General features: G+C 42.9%; 1 protein-coding gene across 1 annotated transcript in view; it reads left to right on the forward strand.

The window, feature by feature from the left end:
• LAMA1 (laminin subunit alpha 1) overlaps positions 1 to 25,465 on the forward strand; it is a 124,771-nt gene that overhangs the window by 29,897 nt on the left and 69,409 nt on the right. The window contains exons 4-12 of the mRNA XM_044934772.2: positions 11,870 to 12,112; positions 13,061 to 13,240; positions 15,755 to 15,844; positions 16,879 to 16,996; positions 18,684 to 18,862; positions 20,043 to 20,148; positions 22,320 to 22,480; positions 23,177 to 23,317; positions 23,970 to 24,143. Of these exons, the coding sequence (XP_044790707.2) occupies positions 11,870 to 12,112; positions 13,061 to 13,240; positions 15,755 to 15,844; positions 16,879 to 16,996; positions 18,684 to 18,862; positions 20,043 to 20,148; positions 22,320 to 22,480; positions 23,177 to 23,317; positions 23,970 to 24,143 (1,392 nt within the window). The remainder of the gene's footprint in view (positions 1 to 11,869; positions 12,113 to 13,060; positions 13,241 to 15,754; positions 15,845 to 16,878; positions 16,997 to 18,683; positions 18,863 to 20,042; positions 20,149 to 22,319; positions 22,481 to 23,176; positions 23,318 to 23,969; positions 24,144 to 25,465) is intronic.

The raw sequence follows: 25,465 nt of genomic DNA on the forward strand, positions 1-25,465 counted from the left end.
GGCAAATGTTTTGTCAAATGGTGGTGACAGTTTTAATCTTTGACTATGGTTGTAAGAGGCAGGAAAGAATTTTCAAGTCATAACAAAAGAGAACAAAATTGAATGAACTCTAAATACTATCCTTTTGAGAGGTGCCAGTTGTCAGGAGAATAGCTATGGTACTTAAGGAAGGTGATCAAAAGTCCGATAGTGATACCTAACATCCCTACTTTGCATTTTATAAAATGTTTTCCTATTTATTGTTTCACACCTATGATGGGAGAAATCTAAAGAACGTGTAGATTCATAGTTATATTACTTATTGTGAATAATGCATTGTGGTGTAGAGAATACAAGTGGATCGATCATTTTAAGCCTGAATCCTGGAAAACATATTTTTAAAACAAACTTCTATTTTATATTGGAGTATAGCTGCTTAACAATGCTGTAATAATTTCAGGTGCACAGCAGAGCGACTCAGCCATATATGTATGTACGTGCACCCATTCTCCCCAGACTCCCCTCCCGTCCAGGCTGCCACTTAATATTGAGCAGAGTTCTCTGTGCTCTACAGTAAGTCTTTGTTGGTTATTCATTTTAAATACAGCAGTGTGTGCATGTCCATCCCAAACTCCCAAACTCTCCTTTCCCCACATCCTTCCCTCTGGCAACGAAAAGTTCCATCTCTAAGTCTGTGAGTCTCTTTCTCTGGATTGTAAGAAATTGAAATCTATTAATCACCAGTCAGAGTTCCTTGGACACCAAGATCAAAGCAGTCAATCCTAAAGGAAATCAACCCTGAATATTCATTGGAAGTATTGATGCGGAAGCTGAAGCTCCAAGACTTTGGCCACCTGATGCAAAGAGACAACTCATTGGAAAAGACCCTGATGCTGAGAAAGATTGAGGGCAGGAGGAGAAGGGGTCGACAGAGGATGAGATGGTTGGATGGCATCACCAACTCGATGGATATGAGTTTAAGCAAACTCCGGGAGATGGTGGAGGACAGGAAAGTCTGGCATGCTATAGTCCATGGAGTCACAAGGAGTCGGATGTGACTTGGCGACTGAACAGCAATAAATCACAAAGCGTTACCTTTTTTAGTGCACGGGTGGGGATTAATCCTAGAAGTCTGACTCTGCGAGCGTTGGTCTTAGTGAGATGATGACGCTGTGGAAGTCATGACAAAGATGGAAACTCTTAGGGACTGAGGCGGCCGCCTGCTTGTGCCAAGGCAGGCAGACCTGTGCTACTTTGAAATCTGTACTCAGGTACGTGGAGGCACTGGCTTGCCCTGGCCTGGTGGCCGCCATGACCCATAAGGTATGGAAATGAAGCCTGGGAAAGCTGGGAGATGAGATTAAAAGCTGCAGGTAATTAGCTGGGATGCCCACACGCCTGAGAAGCTTGGTGAGGCCTGAGGGCCACTCATCAGTTTCTGTGAACCAACTGCAGTGGCTTATGCTTTCTTAAGAGCAGATGGTAGCCGCTGCGATGTGGGCAGATAGCTCTGTCTTTGTTGTGTGTGTGTGTGTTTAATTAGTAGACTTTCTTTTGTAGCAAAGTTTTAGATTTGCAGAAAAATTGAGTGGAAAGTATGAGTTTCCATATACCCCCACATAAGAGGTTTTTTTTTTTTTTTAAATCAAATTTGGGTTATTCTTCATCATTGTTTTTAAAGTGAAATCATAAAATGACTGAGCTAATGTAGTTTTTTTTTTTAATTTATTTTATTTTATTTTTAAACCTGAAACACTGTATTAGTTTTGCCAAACATCAAAACGATGTAGTTTTAATAGTTTCCAAGACCTTTCCTCCAACAAGTAGGTGACTGTTGGGAATTTCCAGTCTTATAACTTAAAAATTTCTCTTTTCTCTACTATTTTATGACATGTAATCAGAAGATATTTATCTTTGTGCTTCATGTGCTAGAAGCATGAGAAAGCCCATGAAATAACCGTTTCTTAGGTTTCCACTGAGGTGGCGACCATTTACAACCTCGAACCAGACTCTAGGACCAGGCAAGGAGCGGGACTGCCCAAAGGTCAGCCCAGCACGTAGGAAACATCACCAGGAGGAGAGCCCACCTCTGAGCTGTGGGTCTCCAGTCACGTCATGCAGAAGCCTCCTTTCACACTCAAACCCTAACGTTTGTCCTCCGATTCTGTATTTTGTGAAGCCATCAGGCCTTGCCAGAGCTTAGTAAGAGCCTGACAGAACTAGGGCTGGGAGAAAGACAGGACTTCATCATCCCCTCTGAGCTGCTGGCCTGCCCTCCAGACTGCTCGGTGGGCTGCTCCAGACTTGGTTCCTGTTATTTTGGTTCAGTCGCTCGGTCATATCCGATTCTTTGCCACCCCATGGACTACAACACGCCAGGCTTCCCTGTCCTCCACTATCTCCCAGAGTTTGCTCAAACTCATGTCTATTGAATCAGTGATGCCATCCAACCATCTCATCCTCTGTCTTCCCCTTATTCTCCTGCCTTCAGTCTTTCCCAGCATCAGGGTCTTTCCCAATTTCTAAACAAGAGTTGATTCCTAATCACTCTCTATTTAGAAATCTCCATTTTCCCCCAAACAATTGAGTCTGTGTATCATTCACTTTTCTCTCCCTAGTTTCACATCTTTTTTTCTCTTGTGGTAGAACATACATAACCTAAAATTAGCGTTTTAACCATTTCTGGCTCACTGACATTCACACTGTTGTGTAACCATCACCACCATCTACCTCTGGAGCTTTCCATCTTGTAACTGAAACGCTGTCCTCATTAAACACTAATCCCCATCCTTCGTCCCCTCCCCAGCCCCAGTTTTCCACAGTTCTAACTTTCATCTCCATGAGTTTGATTGTTCTCCACAACTCGTATGAGTGGAATTATATAGTATTTGTCCTTTTGTGTCCAGCTGACTTCATTTAACATAATGTCCTCCAGTTTTATCCATGTTGTAGTGGGTATCAGAATTTCATTCCCTTTTCAGGCTCAATAATATTCCACTGTATCCCAGAGCTTGTTTAGCCATTTATTTTATTGCTTTGACAATTTCATTTATTATTTATTTATTTATGGCTGTGCAGGGTCTTCACTGCTGTGTGGGCAGCTCTCCAGTTGCGGTCTGCAGGCCCTTCCCATGCTGGCCTTCCTTGTTCTGGAGCACAGGCTCTAGGCTGTGCAGGCTTCATAGTCGTGGCACCTGGACTCCAGGGCACAGGCTCAGCAGTTGTGGCACACCGGCTTAGTTGCTCCGTGTGGCATGTGGAATCTTCCCAGAGCAGGGATCGAACCCGTGTCCCCTGCATTGGCAGGCAGACTCTCCACCACTGAGCCACCAGGGAAGCCCCTGTTGAGCCATTTAGCCATGATTTTTGGAGGAATCGCCGTATTGTTTTCCATAATGGTTACATCAATTTACATTCCCACCACATTTTTTAAATAAACAAAAGCCTTCCTGCATAAGACATTTATTTAGCAGTTTTTAAGTGTAACGGTTTGTCAAGTTGACGCCTGAGAAATTCTAGATGTTCCGTGAAGTTAGAGGTTCCTAAAGAAAGATGGGAATCTTCAAATAGGATGTGGATCAAGGTTCCACGTACTGAGTGAAATCTTGCAGAAACAAAAAAATGCTTTCTAATCTCTCTCGGGCTGATACTATAAGCGATTCAGCTAGATTTAGTGACCAACGGAAAGAAGCACATAATCACTGTGTCCAGGGGCTGTCAATGTGTAACTCAAAGGTTAATGTTTAATGGACCCGGTCAGGTGCAGATTCGCACGGTTTCTCTAGACGATGTTGCCAGTTGGATTTGTGAGGCTTAATGATTAGGGGCCCCTTTTACTTTTAGGGAGCGATGGGACTGTTTTCTCACGATGAGGGCTGAGCAGAGGGCTGTGGGGCCATCTGCTTCTAACTTGTTGAATCTCCTGGGCACCATAGGTCAGCCTGAGGACCAGGAGAGGAAGTGAAAGGAAGTTTTCAAGTGCTTTCAGCCAGAAATTCTCCGGGACTGAGGACAGAAGAGGGGAGTGGTGGCTTTGAGGCCACACGAGGGAGACTTGTCCTGTCTTCCTGAGGTGTCTGGCCAAAGCTGGAAAACCTTGCTGGGCCTCCACGTTTTTCTTTCTCACTCACATTAGACCTTTAGGAAAACTCTCTAAGACTCACTGGCTTTTTCACCGCTTTAGTCTTGGTCTTTGCTTTGTCACCACCACCATCGCTCACGACTTCCTGGCACCAGCATCCAATTCCGTCTTCTTCTCATCCCTGGTGACCTGGGAACTCTCCTTGGTTCAGGGTCCTCAAATGGTCAAGAACTTTGAACGTTCTGCAAAGAGCCCTGTCCTGTCTGCTCCCCTCCCATCTCAACGCTCAAGCCAGCTGGGCCTCCCGTTGTGTCCCACCTCCGTGCTCTGGCCCTGTAGGGTCCCAGCTTCCTGTCCCCCAGCAGCTTTCTCTCCTCCCCTAGATGTCTCCCTCTCTTTCCCGAGATGCTTCAGAGAAACCTTCCCTGACCCTACCGCTTCTCCAGACGAGGATGCCCCCCAGACATCGTGATCACCTTCTGTCCTTCTTCCGGGGCCCTGGCCCACCTGTCTGCCCATCAGGGCATCCAGGCCACACTGATGACCGTGTCCCCCACTTCAGCGCTGTCTTCATGGCCCCTGACACAGTCCTGTTACTAATACGGAGCAGACGTTCAATCAGTGGCTACAGAATGAGTCTCAGTGAAAGGGTGTTAGAAGCATCCTTTGCTCTCAGCCTCCTGTGTCCTGGGGAGGGTGTTGGTGGCGAGGGGTGGGGACATGTCTGGCAGCAGCAGCTCTGCCTTCCCACCCCTTCCCAGGAGAGGGGCTGTTGTTTTTCTAACAGGGAGCCGAGCTGACCCATCCCTCTGGGCTCCACCTGGCTCTGCACTTCTCCACCCGGGCAGGCTGTTCTCAGGAGGCACAGGTCCTGACGCCAGGACAAGGCCACCAAGCGGGCGGGCGTGTGTCTCTTAGCCTGTGACGCCAGAGGCTGAGCGTTGGGCTGGCCTCTGCAGCCACCTTCTAGGCCACCACCTCCAGCTCTGCTTTTTCCTGGATCATCCCTGACTTCCTCCAGTCTCCATGATAGATTCCCGAGCCTGCTTCCATGGTCGGGAGGGAAGGATGGACTCTTCCACTCTTTTCCACTCGCCACTCTGTTCCAACATGAACAAGTGGCACTGCGTCTGAGGGAGAAAGTCCAGTGTAATTTCAAAGGCTGAGATGTTCCTGGGTGAAAACCTGTGTCCCTGGGTTATGGGTAGTCAGGAGTCTGGGGACAGGAAAGGTGCTTTATAGGTTTCTCAGGTCCTTGAAGGGTTGGTACCTGCATTTCCCATGTGGGTTTATCTCATTCTTGGGCTCAGCTGTCACCTGGCACCTCCAGGTGGGGAAAAGTAGTGAAGATCTCCACAAAGAGCATTCGGGGACCTTCCTGGCTGTGCTTTTGAGGTTGTTTCAGTTCATCGCCCACAAAACTTAGCCAGATCTTTCCAGAATGCTTGGAGAAATTAAGTGCTACGAGCATTTCTACAGAGAGATCCATGAGACAAGGGATGGAGACCAGCCTAGTACTTCCAGTTTTGATTCTTCATGGGGCTCAACACGTATCCTTAGAAATAATCCCCTGAGTCATCCTGAGATGGAACCAAGGGGTCATGAACCCTGGAACTCCTTACCTGTGGGCTCTTTTAGAAAGAGCTTTCCTATTTGATGAAAAACAGAACTTCTCCTGCAGGGGTTTAATTACCCCTTTCCCATCCCCAGGTAACTGGTCCCGGTTCCCTTTTAATTCTGCAATGGGCCCCTCTCTCTGCCCTTCCTTCCTTGCTCCTCAGCTTTCTCACCCTGGATCTGAACTTGGTTCCAGAATGAGCCAACCTTGATTTTCTGAGACAGGAAGCTTAAGAATTTTCAGAAAAGAAACCTATTTGATCTACATTTGCCACTATAAGTAGCTAGTCCCTCCTCACCTCCATAAAAAGAAAAAACAAGAAGACAAGAAAGATGGGAAAAGACAGTGGATTCTGACCTGTTTACCCTGCACTTCTAATGACAGCAGCAGATTTAAAGAGCAACAAACCTCTTTTATTTCACACTTCTCTTCTCATTCATGAAGTCAAGTCCTTTTGTCTGTTCATTTTGAGTACTGGTCCTAAAATGAGGCAATAATCGTATAATAGTCATTATCATCAAATAGAAATGATATTTTAAGATCACTGTCCATTAGAGATTTACCTAAAATGTGAATCCCGTGGATCCTACATACCAAGTAAAGGTCCAAGACCCAAACTCCTCTCGTTCTGCCGAGTGTTTGATGCTGTTTCACGTCATTATCAACTGACAAGCTACTTCGGGATACATACGCTGTAAAACCAGAAGGGAATCATAGCTGTATTAGTAATTAGCCTTCTGGTAAGTAATTGCTTCTTTATTCTTAAGTAATAAATATTAGCTCAAATGATCACTCTGAATTTTATTTTCTAATAATATCCAAAGAAATACACTTTTACAAAGCACAGATTCACCAGTTTTATAAGAATAGTTGAGAAATTGTCATACTCAGTCACTCAGTTGCTCAGTCGTGGCCGACTCTTGCAACTCCATGGACTATAGCCTGCCAGGCTCATCTGTCCTTGGGATTTTCCAGGGCAAGAATACTGGAGTGGGTTGCCATTTCCTTCTCCGGGGAATCTTCCCAACCCAAAGATTGAACCCGTGTGTCCTGCATTGGCCACTGGATTCTTTACCACTGTGCCACCAGGGAAGTCCCAAATGAACAGTATGATTTATCAAAGAGACTGAACTATCTCTTTTCTAAAATGTAATTTGACTACAAAATGAAATCTCTTTTGGACTTCACTGGTGGTCCAGTGGTTAAGAATGCACGTGGCAATGAAGACCCAGCGCAGCCAAAAATAAATAAAATGAATGAAAATTTACAAAACAAACAAACAAAAAACTTAAAAAATCTAAATCTCTTTTGCCTATGAAAAGGTCATTCCCACTGGGTAAGAGAAAGCAATCCTCCATCCACTGTTTCACTATGGCCTGGGAGGCAGGTATGTGCTTGTGGGCAGAATTTCCAGCCAGGGTCCCGTGTGGCATCTGGGCCCCTGCAGTTACACAGCTGAGCTTTCCCGGGAGCAGAGACACTTGGCCTCCCCAGCACATGTGAAGCTGAACCCTGATGCTGGAGAATTAGGCTCCGTGTATTGTTCTTATCTCTGCGCCTGAGGTGGATTTAATACATTAAAGATTGAGGCCCACATGAAAGTTCCTGTCTGGATTCCTGTGTCGAAAGCAGTGTTGGGTGTGCGTGCACTTTATTTATGCGGCACAGTTTATGTGCATTCCAGCGATCATTAACAAAGGCCCCTTGGTGGAAAACCCTGATGAAAGTGGATTTGAAAGTGGCTGTATCAGCTACAGGTTTTGGCAAGACCTCAGTGACGCTGAATGTAGTGAAAGCCCTGTGTCATCAATTTGTGTTCAGCCAACCTTATATGGAGAGACAAGGCAGTTCAGTCAACCATGCTAAAGAGCGGCAACAGAAATGTCATGGATTTCATTTGGGCAAAGGTTCTATATATAACAAAGAAGCCCTCACTTTTTTTTATATTAGGTGCTAAGACCTGTTTGTCAGCTTACAACGGGTGAATTTGACAAGCTTGTGTTCATTTGCTTAGGGCTGCTATAGCCCATACGGAAGACCTGGGGGTTTAAACAGCAGAAATGTGTTAGCAGAGTTCTGGGAACTGGAAGTTCAAGATCAAGGTGCTGGCAGGGTCAGTTCCGTCTGAGACCTCTGCTCTAGGCTTGCAGATGGCCATCTTTTCACTGTGTTCTCACAGGGTTGACCCTCCATGTGTGTGTATGGGTCCTAATCTTCTCTTCCTAAAAGCACACCAGTCAGACAGGCTTATGACCTCCCTTGACCTTGATTAACTCTTTAACCTCTTTAACCTCTATCCGGATACAGTCCCATTCTGAGGTACTAGGGGTTAGGACTTCAGCATTTGGATTTTAGGGAGACGTTTCTGCCAGTAATGTGATTTAACATATTGCATCTAGATGCTTCATAGCCCCCTCTTCCGCTTTTGCAGATTTACATCTCATAATCCCTTCTTTGGTTTGTTTCCCAGTCTCCAGTTGGGGAAATACTCAGAGATTGTGAGAACAATGCCCAGCGTCATATCTGAAGGCCTTGATCAAGATACTTAAACCATTTGTCCTAAAGTTTTCCCAGTATGTTTGCTCTTCCACTGGATATCATTCTGTGACACGTGACTGACCTCTGTCTAAAAGCCAACAAGGGTTTGATGAAAGTACAAGAACATGGTATTGAAACAATTGCTGCTGGTTGAGGTCAGAGATTTGGAAAACTGGGTTGGTGCTCACTTGTTGCTCAGCTCAGGGTTTCATGCTTTTCCCTTGCAACCTGCAGAAGCGTGGTTTACATTTTAGAAACTGTGAGATCCTGGGACGATTACTTAATCTTTCTATGCCTCAGTTTATTCATCTGTAAAGTAGCGGGAGTAACAGTACATATTTCATGAGAAGAATGCAGTTAGAAAGGCTTGAAGTGCTAGTATTTCTAATAAAGCACTTAACTTGTTCTCAGGCACAGCAAGTGCTGTGGCTCAGCACGTAAAGAATCTGCCTGCAATGCAGGAGACACAGGAGGCTCGGGTTTCATTCCTAGGTCAGGAAAATCCCCTGAAGAAGAAATGGCAACCCACTGCAGTATTCTTCCCTGGAGAATTTCATGGACAGAGGAGCCTGACAGGCTATATAGTCCATGGTTCTCAAAGAGTCAGGCACAACTAAGCAACCGAGCAAACAAAATATAGTAAATCAAAAAGCATATAAATGATAGAATATATGATTTACAAAATTGGGGAAATGTTTAAAAAAAAACTCCCCCAAAGAAAAAGCCATGTAATTATGTTCATAGGAGAATTTTCTTGAGATGTTTATGCTCCAGCAGAATAGTGTTTGCCTTATTTTAATTACTGTAAGTGATTTAAATTGATGAAGATGGTTCTAGATTTTTAAACACGGACATTCAGTTGTGGATACAAGCAGTTCCTGATTTTCCTCTTTACTGAAATCCAATAACATTATTTTGCTTTTAATATGCTTTAGAAACAGGGGGTATGCTTTATTGGGGGGCGTTTCTTGTAGGTGAACAAAGTTATTATAATGAGATAGAACTGTCCTTCCCAGGGAATAGTTCAGTAGATGAAAGTAAAATATTTTGGTTTATGGTGGGTTAATTTTGAGGAATTGTGTTCCTGGAATTGGTGAGGGCTAAGATGGGGAGAGGCTTAAGACAAAAAACAGAAAACCAACAAGCCCAGAGGTCATATATGGTTGGACTCATCCAGTACATAGCCTTTTCAGACTGGCTTCTTGTACTTAGCAATATTCATTTAAGGTTCCTCTATGTCTTTTTGTGGCATTAGAGGTCAATTTTTAAAATTATTATTACTGAATAATATTCTGTTGTATGGACATCACACTTCCTTTATCCATTCACCTGTGTAAGTTTTCAAGTCCTTTGGGTAAATACCAAGGAGCATGATTGTTAGATTGTATGGTTCAGTTCAGTTCAGTTCAGTCGCTCAGTCGTGTCCGACTCTTTGCGACTCCATGAATCCCAGCACGCCAGGACTCCCTGTCCATCACCAACTCCCGGAGTTCACTCAGACTCACGTCCATCGAGTCAGTGATGCCATCCAGCCATCTCATCTTCTGTCGTCCCCTTCTCCTCCTGCCCCCAATCCCTCCCAGCATCAGGGTCTTTTCCAATGAGTCAACTCTTCCCATGAGGTTGCCAAAGTATTGGAGTTTCAGCCTCAACATCAGTCCTTCCAAAGAACACCCAGGACTGGTCTCCTTTAGGATGGACTGGTTGGATCTCTTTGCAGTCCAAGGGACTCTCAAGAGTCTTCTCCAACACCACAGTTCAAAAGCATCAATTCTTTGGCGCTCAGCTTTCTTCACAGTCCAACTCTCACATCCATACATGACCACAGGAAAAACCATAGCCTTGACTAGACGGACCTTTGTTGACAAAGTAATATCTCTGCTTTTGAATATGCTATCTAGGTTGGTCATAACTTTCCTTCCAAGGAGTAAGTGTCTTTTAATTTCATGGCTGCAATCACCATCTTCAGTGATTTTGGAGCCCCCCAAAATAAAGTGTGACACTGTTTCCACTGTTTCCCCATCTATTTCTCATGAAGTGATGGGACCAGATGCCATGATCTTTGTTTTCTGAATGTTGAGCTTTAAGCCAACTTTTTCACTCTCCACTTTCACTTTCATCAAGAGGTTTTTTAGTTCCTCTTCACTTTCTGCCATAAGGGTGGTGTCATCTGCATATCTGAGGTTACTGATATTTCTCCCGGCAATCTTGATTCCAGCTTGTGTTTCTTCCAGCCCAGCATTTCTCATGATGTGCTCTGCATATAAGTTAAATAAGCAGGGTGACAATATACAGCCTTGATGTACTCCTTTTCCTATTTGGAACCAGTCTGTTGTTCTATGTCCAGTTCTAATTGTTGCTTCCTGACCTGCATACAGATTTCTCAAGAGGCAGGTCAGGTGGTCTGGAATTCCCATGTCTTTCAGAATTTTCCACAGTTTATTGTGATCCACACAGTCAAAGGCTTTGGCATAATGAATAAGGCAGAAATAGATGTTTTTCTGGAACTCTCTTGCTTTTTTGATGATCCAGCAGATGTTGGCAATTTGATCTCTGGTTCCTCTGCCTTTTCTCAAACCAGCTTGAACACTGGAAGTTCACGGTTTATGTATTGCTGAAGCCTGGCTTGGAGAATTTTGAGCATTACTTTACTAGCATGTGAGATGAATACAATTGTGTGGTAGTTTGAGCATTCTTTGGCATTGCCTTTCTTTGGGATTGGAATGAAAACTGACCTTTTCCAGTCCCGTGGCCACTGCTGAGTTTTCCAAATTTGCTGGCATATTGAGTGCAGCATTTTCACAGTATCATTTTTCAGGATTTGAAATAGCTCAACTGGAATTCCATCACCTCTACTAGCTTTGTTCGTAGTGATGCTATCTAAGGCCCACTTGACTTCACATTCCAGGATGTGAATGATCACTCTAGGTTAGTGATCACACCATTGTATGGTTAGATCATATTTAATTTCGTAAGAAATCACCAAACTATCTTCTGAAGTAGCTGCAGCATTTTGCATTTCCACTAGCTCTGAATGAGAGTTCCTGTCACTCCACAACCTCACCAACATTCCGTGTTGTTAGTGGTCTGGATTTTAACCATTATGATAGGTGTGTAGTAAGTTGACTTTTTTTCTCATGTTCAGATGTGTTATCTCCAAATCAATGTATGAGAAATACATTTAACACTACTATTAATGAAATATATTGCAACTACAACCATTAAGAATCCTGCTGGAAAAAGACATTGAAAACAAGAAAACAGGCACTTATTAACATTATTGGGACTTCCCTAGTGGTCCAGTGATTAAGACTTCATACTGCCATGTAGGGGGCACAGGTTCCACGCCTGATGGGGGAACTAGATCCCACATGGTACATAGCACACTCAAAAGATATTAAAAAAAAATTACACTTCTAATAACAATAATAATAATACATTCGTTTGTGAACAGTTTGAGTATATTTTGAAAGCAAATGCCACCAGCAAAACATTTACAAGATGCATCTCTGATGAACACTTATGAGCACTTATCTTCAAAAGCAGTAAAAGACACTGGAAGTCATCATATGGCAGTGCTCTCAAGAGGCACTTTGGTTTCCGAGCACTTGTTGCTGATTATTGATTGAGACTTTTCAATGGCTTTGTTCCAGGTCTTCCAGGTCGCTTATGTCATCATCAAGGCAGCTAATGCCCCTCGACCTGGAAACTGGATCTTGGAACGTTCTGTGGATGGTGTCAAGTTCAGCCCCTGGCAGTACTATGCGGTCAGTGACACGGAATGTTTGACGCATTACAACATCACTCCGAGACGGGGGCCGCCCACCTACAGGGCGGATGACGAAGTCATCTGCACCTCCTATTACTCTAGACTGGTGCCGCTTGAGCACGGAGAGGTAAGGCGCCCCCTACCGGCTGGGAGGTCTGTTTTTCCCCACCTCCAATGACAACACAGCTGTCGTAGGAGCCAAAGCGGAGGACTCAAAATAAATCTCTCCTGGTGCAGATCACAGAGATCTTTAACTATTGAGATTCTGGAGCTGAGGTATCATTGCCTGCTGTCTACTGATGCTTCATGTTGCCCCGGGCACATGTTATTTATTGATTTCTTCCCTTCAAGGTCCCTCAACTTCACTCTGCTGTGATTTAATAATTCATCACGTCCTCCCTGGAGGATCCTTCCCATGACCCCAGGGCAACAACATTTGTTGATAGAGCTCCCAGTTTTCTCCAGGAAGTTCTCACTCTCCCTGGGGGTGTTGTGGGTTGGATATGGTTGATGAAGTGTTCCAGCTCCCTGCTCTACATGCCCAGACTGCACACACATCATTAAATCAGAGTGTGATCAAAACTTAGTTGTGCCTTGATAGAATGCCTTAATGAGCTAAAACCACAAAAACCCTCCAAAAAAAGTGCTTTTTCACACAGGAACTCTGCAGCAGGCCCTGCATTGTTTCAAGAGCAGAGATGAGTTGAGAGAGTGGGAGTTACAAAGCTCCCAGGCACCTTTTCCCACTCTCCTCAGTCTATCCTTGACATTTAGACTCTGGTTCACAGATGCCTGCACATCCATGTTAAAATGCTCTCATCACACCAGGAGAAGTGTTTTGTTTAAAGGTTTCCTACAATCCCTGAGACAGTAGAATGAATGACTTTAATAAACTGAACTTGGGTTGTGATCATTGCTGTTCACAAGTGTCAATGAACATTAGATTTCTATAAGAACCTAGTTATTTGTTTTGATTTTAGATAATATCTGTAAAGATTATGTCCTGAATTTGAACCATCAAATTTTTTGGAATGCTTAAAATGGATATTTCTTTATTTTAATGTTTTATCTTTAGATTCACACATCGTTAATCAATGGCAGACCAAGCTCTGACGATCTTTCACCCAAGTTGCTGGATTTCACTTCTGCACGATACATCCGCCTGCGTTTACAGCGCATCCGAACTCTCAACGCCGATCTTATGACCCTCAGCCACCGGGACCCTAAAGACCTGGACCCTATTGTCACCAGACGAGTAAGTCAGGCCGGGCTCCTGACCTATGGAAAAACTTCATGTCATTTAAGGGAAATAGACATTTCTTCCCTGGTTGGCCTTTTTTCTTATTTTTTGTTGACAACATTAAATGCCAACTTTAAATGAGGTAGAAGTTCTGATGTCCTCAGGCCCCCTTGTCTCCACTCATCCGATGACATCATCTTGCAGGGGATGTAGTGGCCATTTCTTCATTCTGATCTGGCTCCACGACTGACCAAGCAAGTGAGAGTTGTTGGGTTTTTTTTTTTTTTTTTTTTTTCACTTTAAAGTTTAAACTTTGAGATATATGTATAGTAAATGTATAGTAAAGGTTCATAGGGACAGACGTTTTCAAACCCCTTGGATAAAGTAGGAATGGGACAACCAAGTTACAGGATAGCTGTATGTTTAGTTTTGGGGAATTTACTGAGACATCAAAAGCAGCTCTGCCATTCTGCAGCAGTGTGTGAGGGCTCCGGGTACACCACACATGTCCACAGTGGGGTGTCGGTCACTGTCACCTCAGCAGTGCCGAAGTGCATGGAGGAGCGTCTCCTTGGGTATTAATTTGTATCTCCTTGAGAATTATGTTGAGTTTGTGCTTATTTGTATCTGATCACATTTTTATCCATCTTTAAATTGGGTTAGCTGTCTTTTTATTCCTGAGTTATAAATATCTTTATATATCTTGTGTACAAATCCTTTGTCAGATGTGTCTCTACTGAAAATCCATTCTCCGTCCTCTGTCTCTTGCTTATCCACTTTCTTAACTATGACTTTCGATGAGTAGAAGTTTTAATTTTGATAAAATGCAATTTATCATTTTTTTCCTCAGAATTAATCTTTCTATTCCTCTCTGAAAAATACTTGTTTACCCCAAGTTTACAAAAATATTTTCTGATGCTTTTTTGTAATAGTTTTATAGTTTTAGTTTTCACCCCTATTATCCATTCTTGTTCATTTTTTATCTGGTGTAAGGTAGAAGTTACATGGATGTTTTCTCCATGTGCACATACAATTGTCCCACATGACTTGTTGAAAATATATACATTCTTTTTTTCTTTAAATTATTTTGTGGCCTGTTGAAAATTACTTGACCTTATTATTGTGGCTGCATTTCTGGACACTGTACTGTTCTGATGATCTGTTTGTCTGTCTTTATGCCAATAAGGGTCTTTCTCCATTACTGTAGAAGTCTTGAAGTCAGGTACTGTAACAGTCCACTTCAGTTCTTTTCCAGGATTGGTTAGGCTGCTCCAAGTTCATTGCGTTTCCTTATGAGTTTTAGAATCAGTTTGTACATTTCTGCTGAAAGAAAGAAAGCCTGCTGAGACCTTCACCGGGAGTCCATTGATTCCATAGATCAAATAGATCAATTTAGGAGGAATTTTGGAAGACATTTTGATAGTATTGGATCATCCAGTTCACAGAGGTGCTATACGTCTCCACTTACGTCTGACTTCTTTCACCCCTCTTGGCATTGATCTATTGTTTATCGTCCATCTTTTGTTCAGTTTATATTTAAGTATTTCATGTTTTTGAATGTTAGTGTTAATGGCTTGCTTTCTAAAATTTGTTTTCCATTTGTTCATTCTAGTATATAGAAGTGTAATTCATTTTTGTTCATCCTGATTTACAAATTCTTGTAGCTTTTGATAGATTTTCTATGTACACAATCATTTTATCTACAAATGAAGACAGTTCAGTCTTACTGTGCCCTCTATTTGCCTTTGACTCCCTTTTTCTTGCATTATTGAACTGTATGGGTGACTAAAATGTTGACTAGAAATGGTGAGAGCTGATTTTAGGAGGAAACTGTTTAACTTTCCACAGTTAGATCCAGGTTTTCCATAGACACAGCTTTATTAGACTGAAGAAGCTTGCTTCTGCTTCTGGTTTGCTGAGTTTTTTGAATGATGGTGTTGCCTTCTTTAAAATGCTTTTTCTGCATTTAATGAAAGGATCTTAGTTTTTCTCCTTTATTCTGTTAATATGGTGATTCACATTTATTGATTTTTACATGTTAAATTAACTCTGCACCCCTGGGATAAGGCCTATTTGGTCATGAGTTATCCTTTTTATATAGTGAAAAAGTGAAAGTCGCTCAGTCATGTATGACTCTTTGCAACTCCATGGACTTCTCTAGTCCATGGAATTCTCTAGGCCAGAATACTGGAGTGGGTAGTTTATATAGGGCTGTATTCAAATTAGGAATATTTTTAGAGTTTTCAGTAGCCTAGGTTTCGAAAATGACTGCCTCAGTTTATGATGGAGCCAAGTTGGGAAATTCTTTTTCAACTCCTTTGGTTTCTATTGATGAGCTAATTTGAACATTATTTACTTTAATTGAACATAAATATTTTATTTATATTTATTTGTGCATGAAATATGATTTAAAAGGTATATGTGTGTTTTTGATTACCGATAGCAACTGAGGTATTTGTGTGGATGTCATTTTCTTTGCACTGAAATAGAAGAGCTTTTAATTTTTTTTTTAACTTTCTTTTTCCTTAGTATTATTATTCAATAAAAGACATTTCTGTTGGAGGAATGTGTATCTGTTATGGCCATGCTAGTAGCTGCCCATGGGATGAAGGTACAAAGGTGAGTAGTAGTATTTCACATTTTACTAAAACTTCAGAAGTTGTAGCTGTAATGTTGGCATTGTACTTTTTATTTAAGGCAAGTGTTGAAAGTTTTAAAATCATGCCACAAAAAGAGAACTTTTCAGATAATTTAACTGGTTTAATTTTTTAAAGACAGTTTAATTTTGCTTTGGTTGAAGAATACGTTTTAATTAAATCTTTCTAGGAATTATTTTTGTTGCAAAACAAGATATAACATAATATTTGCCATTTTAACCTTTAACTGTAAAAGTGTTCAATCCAGTGGCCTTTTGAATTTTAAAGCTCTTTTCTGTAAGATAGTAAGTGAAAATCATGTGCAGTTAGAAATTATGCTTATGTTTTTAAGAGTCCCTTCCTCTTTCCTTTCTGTGGTGCTAAATCAAGATAAAACAAAGTTTTCCTGTTTTAGCATCATATTAAGTGAAGAAGAGGACATTCTCTTTTCTTCTTCTCTTAAATAACTTACATGGAATTACTTTTTATTTTTTCCAAATCTTTGTTATAATTTAGCTCCTGAATAGGATTATTCTCTTATTAATGCTGAAAAATACAGAGATGAGTATCAAGAAAGTTATTCAGGAACTTCTCTGGTGGTCCAGTGGGTAAGAGTCTATGCTCCCAATGTAGGGGGCCCAGGTTTGATCCCTGGTCAGGGAACTAGATACCGAATTCTACAACTAAGAACTGATGCAGCCAAAATAAATTTTTTTTTTAAAAGAAAGTTGCTCATAGGAGTTTCCAAACCTTTCAAGTCAATATATCTCTTTTGAAAAGTTTTTGTTAGTTAACCCATGTTAGTTTGTTTTATTTCTTCTCAATTCTGCATGTAACCAGGTTCTATGTTTATTTTTATCTTTAAAAATGAAATACCAATTTGCTTATATGTCACCATATATCCTCAACTGCAAACCCTTGCTATGTATTTGACTGTGATGAATTTTTCTTGAAATAAACTTAAGAAAAGCATGCAGGTCAATTTTCAGATGCAGTTTTATGTTCCTTATTGTCTAGAAATTCCAGTGTCAGTGTGAACATAACACGTGTGGGGACAGATGCAATCGATGCTGCCCTGGGTACCACCAGCAGCCTTGGAGACCTGGCACTGTTTCTTCCGGGAACACGTGTGAAGGTGAGGCCACTCAGAGGTGCAGGGATGTGAAGTCTTCCCCCTTCGTCTGCTTCAGTTCCCAGTGACTTCATATTTATAGTGTGTAATGGTTTGGAAAAGACCTTGCTGCTGGGAAAAATTGAGGGCAGGAGGAGAAGAGGGTGACAGAGGATGAGATAGTTGAATTGTATCACCGACTCAGTGGACATGAACAAACCCAGGGAGATGGTGAAGGACAGGGCAGCCTGACATATTGCAGTCTGGAGGGTTGCAAAGAGTCAGACACGACTTAGCAACTGAACAACAATAAAATGGTTTTCTTAGATATTCAAGTAACTCCCAAAGCTGCAGACTACTGTCATAAGACGTGAAGGATTGAGACCTGATATATCATTATGATTTACTGTTTATTTGATTTCCCTTACCATGTATTCATTTATTCTGTATTAATTTGGATTTAGATTTTAAATAGACAGTATATTCACAAGGTTCCAATATCTACAATATATTAAGGCATATTTATATATTTCTATCTCTACCTTTCTCACTTTGTATTATTTCCTAGTAGGTTCTTCCTGAAATGTTTATGCAAGTAAAGCATGTTAACACCTTACACAATTTGTGCATAGAATCTAATGTAATGTGCCTGTCGATCTGTGCATTGCTTTTATATTTAACAATATATCTTAAAGAAAATCTTTCCATGTTAACGGTATGAAATGCTGCTTTAAAAATAGTTGCACTGGGGAATTTCCCTGCTGGTCCAGTGGCAAAGACTGCATTCCCAATTCAGGGGACTCAGGTTCGATCCCTGATCAGGGAAATAGATCCCACATGCTGCAGTGAAGACCTGGTGCAGCCAAATTAATTAATTAATTTTAAAAAATAGTTGCATTGAACTCCATTATATAGATGTAACATTATCAAAACATATACCTACCTATAGTATTTTGTTTGTTATCAGAGATGGTTAGATAGCATCACCCACTCAATGGACAATTTGAGCAAACCCCAGGAGATAGTGAAGGACAGAGGAACCTGGCGTGCTGCAGTCCATGGGGGTCACAATGAGTCACACACAACTTAGCAACTGAACAACAACAGCAAGTGTTCTGTTAACACAGGCAGTGGTACAGTGGTTCACCTTCATCACTGACAAGTGAGCAGGTGCTTCTGCAGAGTGTGATCCCAGGAAAGAGGTTGATGGATCCAGTGGGTGTGCAAACTCATAAATCAGAGAGCTATTCCCCAGCGCCTCCAGAAGCTGGTCCATGCCCTACAAAATGACTTACTCTATAGTTTTAATTTATAGCCAGGTTTGCCTGGTAGCTCAGCTGGTAAAAAATCCGCCTGCAATGCAAGAGACCCTGGTTCGATTCCTGGGTCGGGAAGATTCACTGGAGAAGGGACAGGCTACTCACTCCAGTATTCTTGGGCTTCCCTGGTGGCTCAGCTGGTAAAGAATCCACTTGCAATGCAGGAGACCTGGGTTCGATCCCTGGGTTGGGAAGATCCCCTGGAGAAGGGAAAGGCTACCCACTCCAGTATTCTGGCCTGGAGAACTCCATGGACTGTATAATCCATAGGGTCGCAAAGAGTCAAACACAACTGAGCAACTTTCACTTTTTGCAAAACTTAGGGAGGGAACGCTTGTGTTTATCTAGACCACGACATCTATATTAACTGAGATATGAAAATATTCTCCTAGAATGCAATTGCCACAATAAAGCCAAAGACTGTTACTATGATGAAGATGTGGCCAATCAGAGGAGAAGCCTGAATATTGCTGGACAGTTCAGAGGAGGAGGGGTTTGCATTGGCTGCCTGCAGAACACCATGGGTGTTAACTGTGAAACCTGTGTGGATGGATATTACAGACCCCACGGGGTAAGAGTGCGGATGGATATTACAGACCCCACGGGATAAGAGTGTGGGTGGATATTACAGACCCCACGGGGTGAGAGTGTGGATGGATATTACAGACCCCACGGGGTGAGAGTGTGGATGGATATTACAGACCCCGTGGGGTAAGAGTTGGCTGTCACCCAACTTTGTGGTAGAAAAGAGCCTCAGACCACCACACAGAACCACAGCACTGGAGACATTTTCTTCTATAACATTTGTCTGTATTCTTTTTTTGACTGAATATTTATTAGGGAGTCTTTTATAATCCAAGCAATTGAAGGCATACAAAGGTGAAAAACCATTTGTTTTCGAGGAACTTAAAACTTGATTGGGGAGACAGATGTGCCCAATGGTTAACTATAAAATCAATCACCAATTAAAGGGCTGAAATAGAGGTACAGGCAGCCAGCTGTGAAGATAAGGAAGGTTTTGAGTCCTGACCATTTCTCACTTGTTTTGTTTTCTGGTTCAGAATCCCTTTATTGGAATGCTAGTAAAGGGTATGTGCATGTAATTATAAGGATTCCGGTTCTTAGGACCTTTCTTAGACTATGACTCATGATTTTTCTTCTGTCCTTCTACTGGCAATTGCCCTGGGAATACCTGCCACTTAATCTTTGTTTTTTAGCTTATAGTGTTCTTCAGTATAGATATCCTGCTCTATTGTCCTCTATTCTGGCTCAGACTAGGATGTTTGGTCACTGCTACTTAATTTGAATTCAGAGCCCCCTGGCTGCATCCTTTTGGAGTTTTGTGATACTCAATGTTTACGCGGAGGGTCAGCCAATAACTGAAGCAGCTGTCTCCTGCTCAAAGGAAGTGCTCACTTCTCACTTGACATGTAGCTGACATGGGAATCCCGTGGTGGCTGGGTTATAGGAGATGCTTCTAAATAACTCAGGGTCACAGCAGAGCTAGGGGGCCTGAGAGCTGTGATAATGGGAAAGGAGGACACTTCGCTAATGATGCCAGCGGCTGTAACCATCAAAAGGATGTTTGGTCTTTTCTGGCTTGACCTACATACCCTGGGTACACAAAATCATGGTGATAGTCACGTCTGGGATGAAAAATTAACACTTTGTCATTGATGTTATTGTCAGTGTTAATGCTAAGATTGCTGTTATTTCTAGCAAGATAATCTAGGACAACCTCTGCCTTTCAGGTGTCTCCTTATGAGGACCACTCTTGTCGCCCCTGTGACTGTGACCCTCTGGGGTCCCTCAGTTCTGTCTGTATTAAGGATGACCTTCACTCTGACTTACACAGAGGTACTTGATTCATTTCTGTGCTCGTAATCCGTGTGTGTGTGTGTGTGTGTGTGTGTGTGTAAGATTGCACCTAGCAAGACTGTTACCATTGTGTAATAATTTGGTGATGATTCTCTATTGATGTTTTGCTTATCAAATATTTATGAAGCACCTACTACTATGTGCCAGGCAGTTTTTTAGGACCTGGGAACATATATATATACAGTTGAACAGATGACCAAGGTCTCTGCTCACAGGCAGACACTAAATGAACAAGTCCATGAATAATATAAAGCCAAGTCTCGGTGCCCTGGGCATAAAGCAAAATTACTAATTGTGATGAATTTGAGGAAGGGAGGGGTGGAGATGGTGATGTCAAGGTGACGAAATGACATTTGAGAGGTTAATTGAGCTTTTGATGAAAGAAGAAATGAGGCTCTGTTTCAAGTCATATGTGGAACAGTAAATATCAATCACTGCATTTAGCTCTCAGAAGACAGGCAGAGGCTTAAGCATACATCCCCCTACAACACAAGCAAATCCTCCAGGTAACCTTGTAAATGTCAGTGTTCTTTCCGTTTCCCAAATTGGCAAATGGGCGTGCAAATGCCAGAGTCCCCTGAATAGGCTGTATCTGCTCAGAGACCCCTGCGGCCCCCTCCGGTGCTCAGTCGCTGGCAGTGGAAGTGGATATTGATCACCTGAGAAGGGTGTGCTCACTGTGGGGCCCGCTGGTTGAGGGGGGAACTAGTGATTCATATGGAGAAGGCAATGGCACCCCACTCCAGTACTCTTGCCTGGAAAATCCCATGGATGGAGGAGCCTGGTAGGCTGCAGTCCATGGAGTCACTAAGAGTCAGACATGACTGAGTGACTTCACTTTCACTTTCTACTTTCATGCATTGGATAAGGAAATGGCAACCCACTCCAGTGTTCTTGCCTGGAGAATCCCATGGACGGAGAAGCCTGGTAGGCTGCAGTCCATGGGGTCGCACAGAGTCGGACACGACTGAAGCGACTTGGCAGCAGCAGCAGCAGTGATTCATATCTGCAACCCACGATAAGATGATGCTGATGATGACAGTTACCTTTGATTGGGTTCACTAAAAAATATACATGATTTTAATTTTTAATCATAGCAAGTAAAAGTTATTTTACCCACTCCACAGGCAAGGAAACTGTAGCTCAGAGCACTTGAGAAACTTGGCCAAGAGTCTGCAACTTTCGAAGCTGGCATTAAAGCAAAAGACAGTGCTTATCACCCTCCACCACTGGCTTCTGTGCTTTTTCCCTAAAAAAGAATTTTCTGATATAATTGCATACAGTATACCCATTTAAAGTGTACAGTCCATTGTTTCACCACAATCCAGTACTGGAATATTTCCATCACCCTGTAAAGAAGCCCCCCGACCCATTGGCAGCTTCACTGCCTGTTTCCCTTCACCCCTCCCCTGCCCCGCCCCAGCTCTAGGCAACCACTGAGCTACTTTCTTTCTAGAGATTTGCTTATTCTGGCCATTTCATAGAAATAAAAGCATAGAACATGTGGTCTTTAGTGACTGGCTTCTTTCAGAAATCATACTATTTTCAAATTTCATCCCTGTTGTAGCAGATCGCAGCATTTCGTTCTTTTTTTCTTGCTGTATAATGGTCCATTGTGTGTGTGTTTAGTTTACTCATTCATCAGTAGATGAATATTTGAATTGTTTTGACTATTGTGAATAATGCTGCTATGAGCCTTTGTGTAAAAGTTTTGGGGAAGACATATGTTTCCATTTTTCTTGGGTAGATACTTCAGAGTGGCATCTCTAGATCTTATGGCTACACTATGCTTAGCCTTTCAAGGAGGAACTGAATGGTTTTCAAAAGCTACTGCATCATTTTACAGTTACATGTGTTTTCCATCTTTTCTTTCTTTAAACCAGGGGTGGTTGTCAACTATGTTCTATGGGCCATATCAGGCACCACTGTCTTTATAAATAAAGTTTTATTGGAACAGAGCTGTTTCCATCTGTTTATGTACCATCTGTGGCTGCCTTCAAGCCATATGGGCTGAGTTGAATAGTTGCAGCAGAGACTGGCCAAAAAGCCTACAGTATGTACTCTCTGGCCTTTTATAGAATAGTTGGCTGGCCCCTGCTTTAAACCCCTTTTACTTTCCTGTTGGATCATTTTGCCACTTTTCCTTGCAGGGAAGTGGCCAGGTCAGTGTCCATGCAAGGAAGGTTATGCGGGAGAGAAATGTGATCGCTGCCAATTCGGCTATAAGGGTTACCCGGAGTGTGTGTCCTGTGACTGCAACCCAGCTGGCAGCGTGAATGAGGAACCCTGCTCTGAGTCTTGTCTCTGTAAGGTATGTATGACAGTAAATAATCTTGAGCATTCATTTACAAGATGAATAAAGTCCTCTTCAGATTTTAAAATGCTTGAAAGTTTGGAAAACATAGAAGATTTAAGACAAAACGATACGAAAAAGCCATTTCAGTATAACAACCAAGCTCTAGATCCTTAGCTTCAGTCTTGAGTACAAAATCAGATGATAATATTTCAGACTATCTGGAAATTGTGACATCATGAGGCTTTGCATTTGTCTTTTTGTTTACCTATGTCTGGGTCACCAGACATGTTTCCCGCTAATGTCATGTCATTCAGTTGTTCAGTTGTGTTCGACTCTTTGTGACCCCCACGAGGCACATCAGGCTCCCCTGTCCTCCTCTATCTCCTGGAGTTTGCCCAAATTCATGTCTATCGAGTCAGTGATGCTACCTAACCAGCTCATCCTCTGCCACTGTCTTCTCCTTTTGCCTTCAGTCTTTCCCAGCATCAGGGTCTCTTCCAATGAGATGGGTTTTCGTATTAGGTGGCCAAAGTATTGGAGCTTCAGCTTCAGCATTAGCCCTTCCAATGAATATTCAGACTTGATTTCCTTTAGGATTGACTTGTTTGATCTCCTTACTGTCCAAGAGACTCTCCAGCACTGTGTCATGTTCATGTCATTTTATTCTGTCCATTATTGGTTTCAAAAGCTAATTGCTTGCTTCACTTGCAGGAAAATGTTGAGGGGAGTTACTGTGATCGCTGCAAGCCAGGATTCTATAACTTGGAGGAAAGGAATCCCCAGGGCTGCTCCGAGTGCTTCTGCTTCGGCGTCTCCGACGTTTGTGAAAGCCTCTCCTGGCCCGTCAGCCAGGTGGGGGCACCTTCCGAAAGCTGGGAGGTGGGAGTGTGGCAGGTGGCATGGAGATTACGAGGACAGTCAGGGTGTCCTAGCTGTTTGGGGAACAGAGAGTCTGGGGGGTTGGTTTCTAGAGGGACAGCATGCTGGCTCGAGCTTTGGGCTCTTCCTTGACCTCCCTTCTCCTTCCTTGCTAGTGCCTGGGGAGGGGGGATTCTGGTCAATACTTGAGCAGGGCTAAGTGTTCCTGCGGGTGGTCTCCTGTCATCTCTACATAGGTGACAGATTAGGAGGATAGGATCTGGAGGCTTTATATAGGTTTTGGCATTTGGCTAAGAAGTAGGGGACAGCAATGAAGAAGTCAGCATTAGCCAGAGATGTTTTATTCAGTGCATTTATTGGGTTCTTTGCTATTGCTTTAATCTGAGATATATATCCATGGCCTGTACAGTTTTGCTTATCTATTTGCTTCTAATTGACCTGGGTTTGGGGGAGTGTGACTCATTCTTAGGTTTTCTGGGTTCTTTGATGAGTAGAAGCCATGGTGTGTGAACTCCATCCTGCTTGAGCTCTCTGGCTCTGCCCCTTCACTGTGAAGATGCTAGTGCTGGGCTGAGGGAAACCCAAAGGGATCCACACATCGGAAATTCTTGGATCTTTTTTGAAGGTGAAAGATATGTCTGGGTGGCTGGTCACTGACTTGGTCAGTTCCAACCAGATCCGGTCCCAGCAGGATGCGCTGGGTGGACGTCACCAGATCAGTATCAACAACTCGGCGGTGGAGCAGCGGCTGACCTCCCAGTACTACTGGGCGGCCCCGGAGGCCTACCTGGGAAACAAGGTATCTGTGGTGATGGTGTCTGGGGCAGGGATCTTGAGCACATTTGCAAAGAACTTTGGTTGGCCTTTCACGTAGTCTCGTTGTTCTCTTGGGCATTTGGCAGAATATCACATAGTGTTTACTCCCACCTGACTCCCACGGTCTTTTTATCCCTGCTTGACTTTACTACATCATTAAAATACGAACTTGTGTCCTTCCTGGCACCATGGTAAGCTCCTGGTAGGTAGGGGAAGCCTGTCCCCTTCTCCCATACAGACTTTCTGCCTTGCTCTGGGTTCCTGGGTCACCCGGGCCTTTGTGAAGGTCCCTTGTGTCCCTGTTCTGTGGAGTTAGCCATGTACCAGTTTTGTGCTCAGTCCTGTCTGCTTCTTTGCGACTCCATGGCTTGTAGCATGCTAGGCTCCTCTGTCCATGGGGTTTCCCAGGCAGGAATACCAGAGTGGGTTGCCATTTCCTTCTCCAGAGGATCTTCCCAACCCAGGGATCGGACCCGTGTCTCCTGCATTTCCTGCTTTGGCAGGCGGGTTCTTTACTTTAGTACTGAGCCATCTGGGAAGCTCATACCTCTCTCACCGGGAGTATAGAACATTCCTAGAAAGGGTGTGCAGGGGCCCCCCTGCTTCTTTCTCATGATTGTTGCTCACGTGAAGTTCATGTTTAAGAACAGATAGGATCCTTTCCATTGTAAGAAAATGCTCAAAGGGGATTCTACAAAGTGGGAAGTTGATTGATATGATTTAACTTCTCCCTTCTATGACATGGTCCCGTCCCTCCTCACCAATCATGCACCTTCTCCAGATTCTGATCTGAAAATATATTCAGTGGAATATCCCTCAATGGCTCTGGCTCCCTGCTTGCCTTAGCCTCGCCTTTGGTTTAAGTCATGGTGTAGGTCTCATACCATAGTCCATTTCTAGTTAATTTGATGGTTACATTTTAAATTTTATAGCTGTTTTGTGTATGTTTAATTGGTATTTACTTTTTTAAAAAGATTGCTTTTCCGCACTAAATTGCAATCTTAGAAGTCATTTTCTGTTTAGAATGAGGTCTTATCACCAAAATTCAGTAGTTTGTGTGTCTGGGGATCACCTCTCCAATTTTTTTATGGTGCAGAAATTGGCTTCTGAACATTGTGTTGTTGTACCATAGCTGGCAGGGAAAAAAAAAAGTCTCTCTTTTACATTAAAGGATATGGGGTCAGGGAGAGAACCCTTAGTCCTTCCTTTGGCTGATCACTCATGTGTCTGTCGTCCTCCCACAAGCATGGTGATGAGACCCAATGTTGAGACTATAGTTCTGGGGCAAACTCCCCACCCGCTGCA

This window comes from Bubalus bubalis, chromosome 22, assembly GCF_019923935.1.
Source record: "Bubalus bubalis isolate 160015118507 breed Murrah chromosome 22, NDDB_SH_1, whole genome shotgun sequence".
NCBI lineage: Eukaryota > Metazoa > Chordata > Mammalia > Artiodactyla > Bovidae > Bubalus > Bubalus bubalis.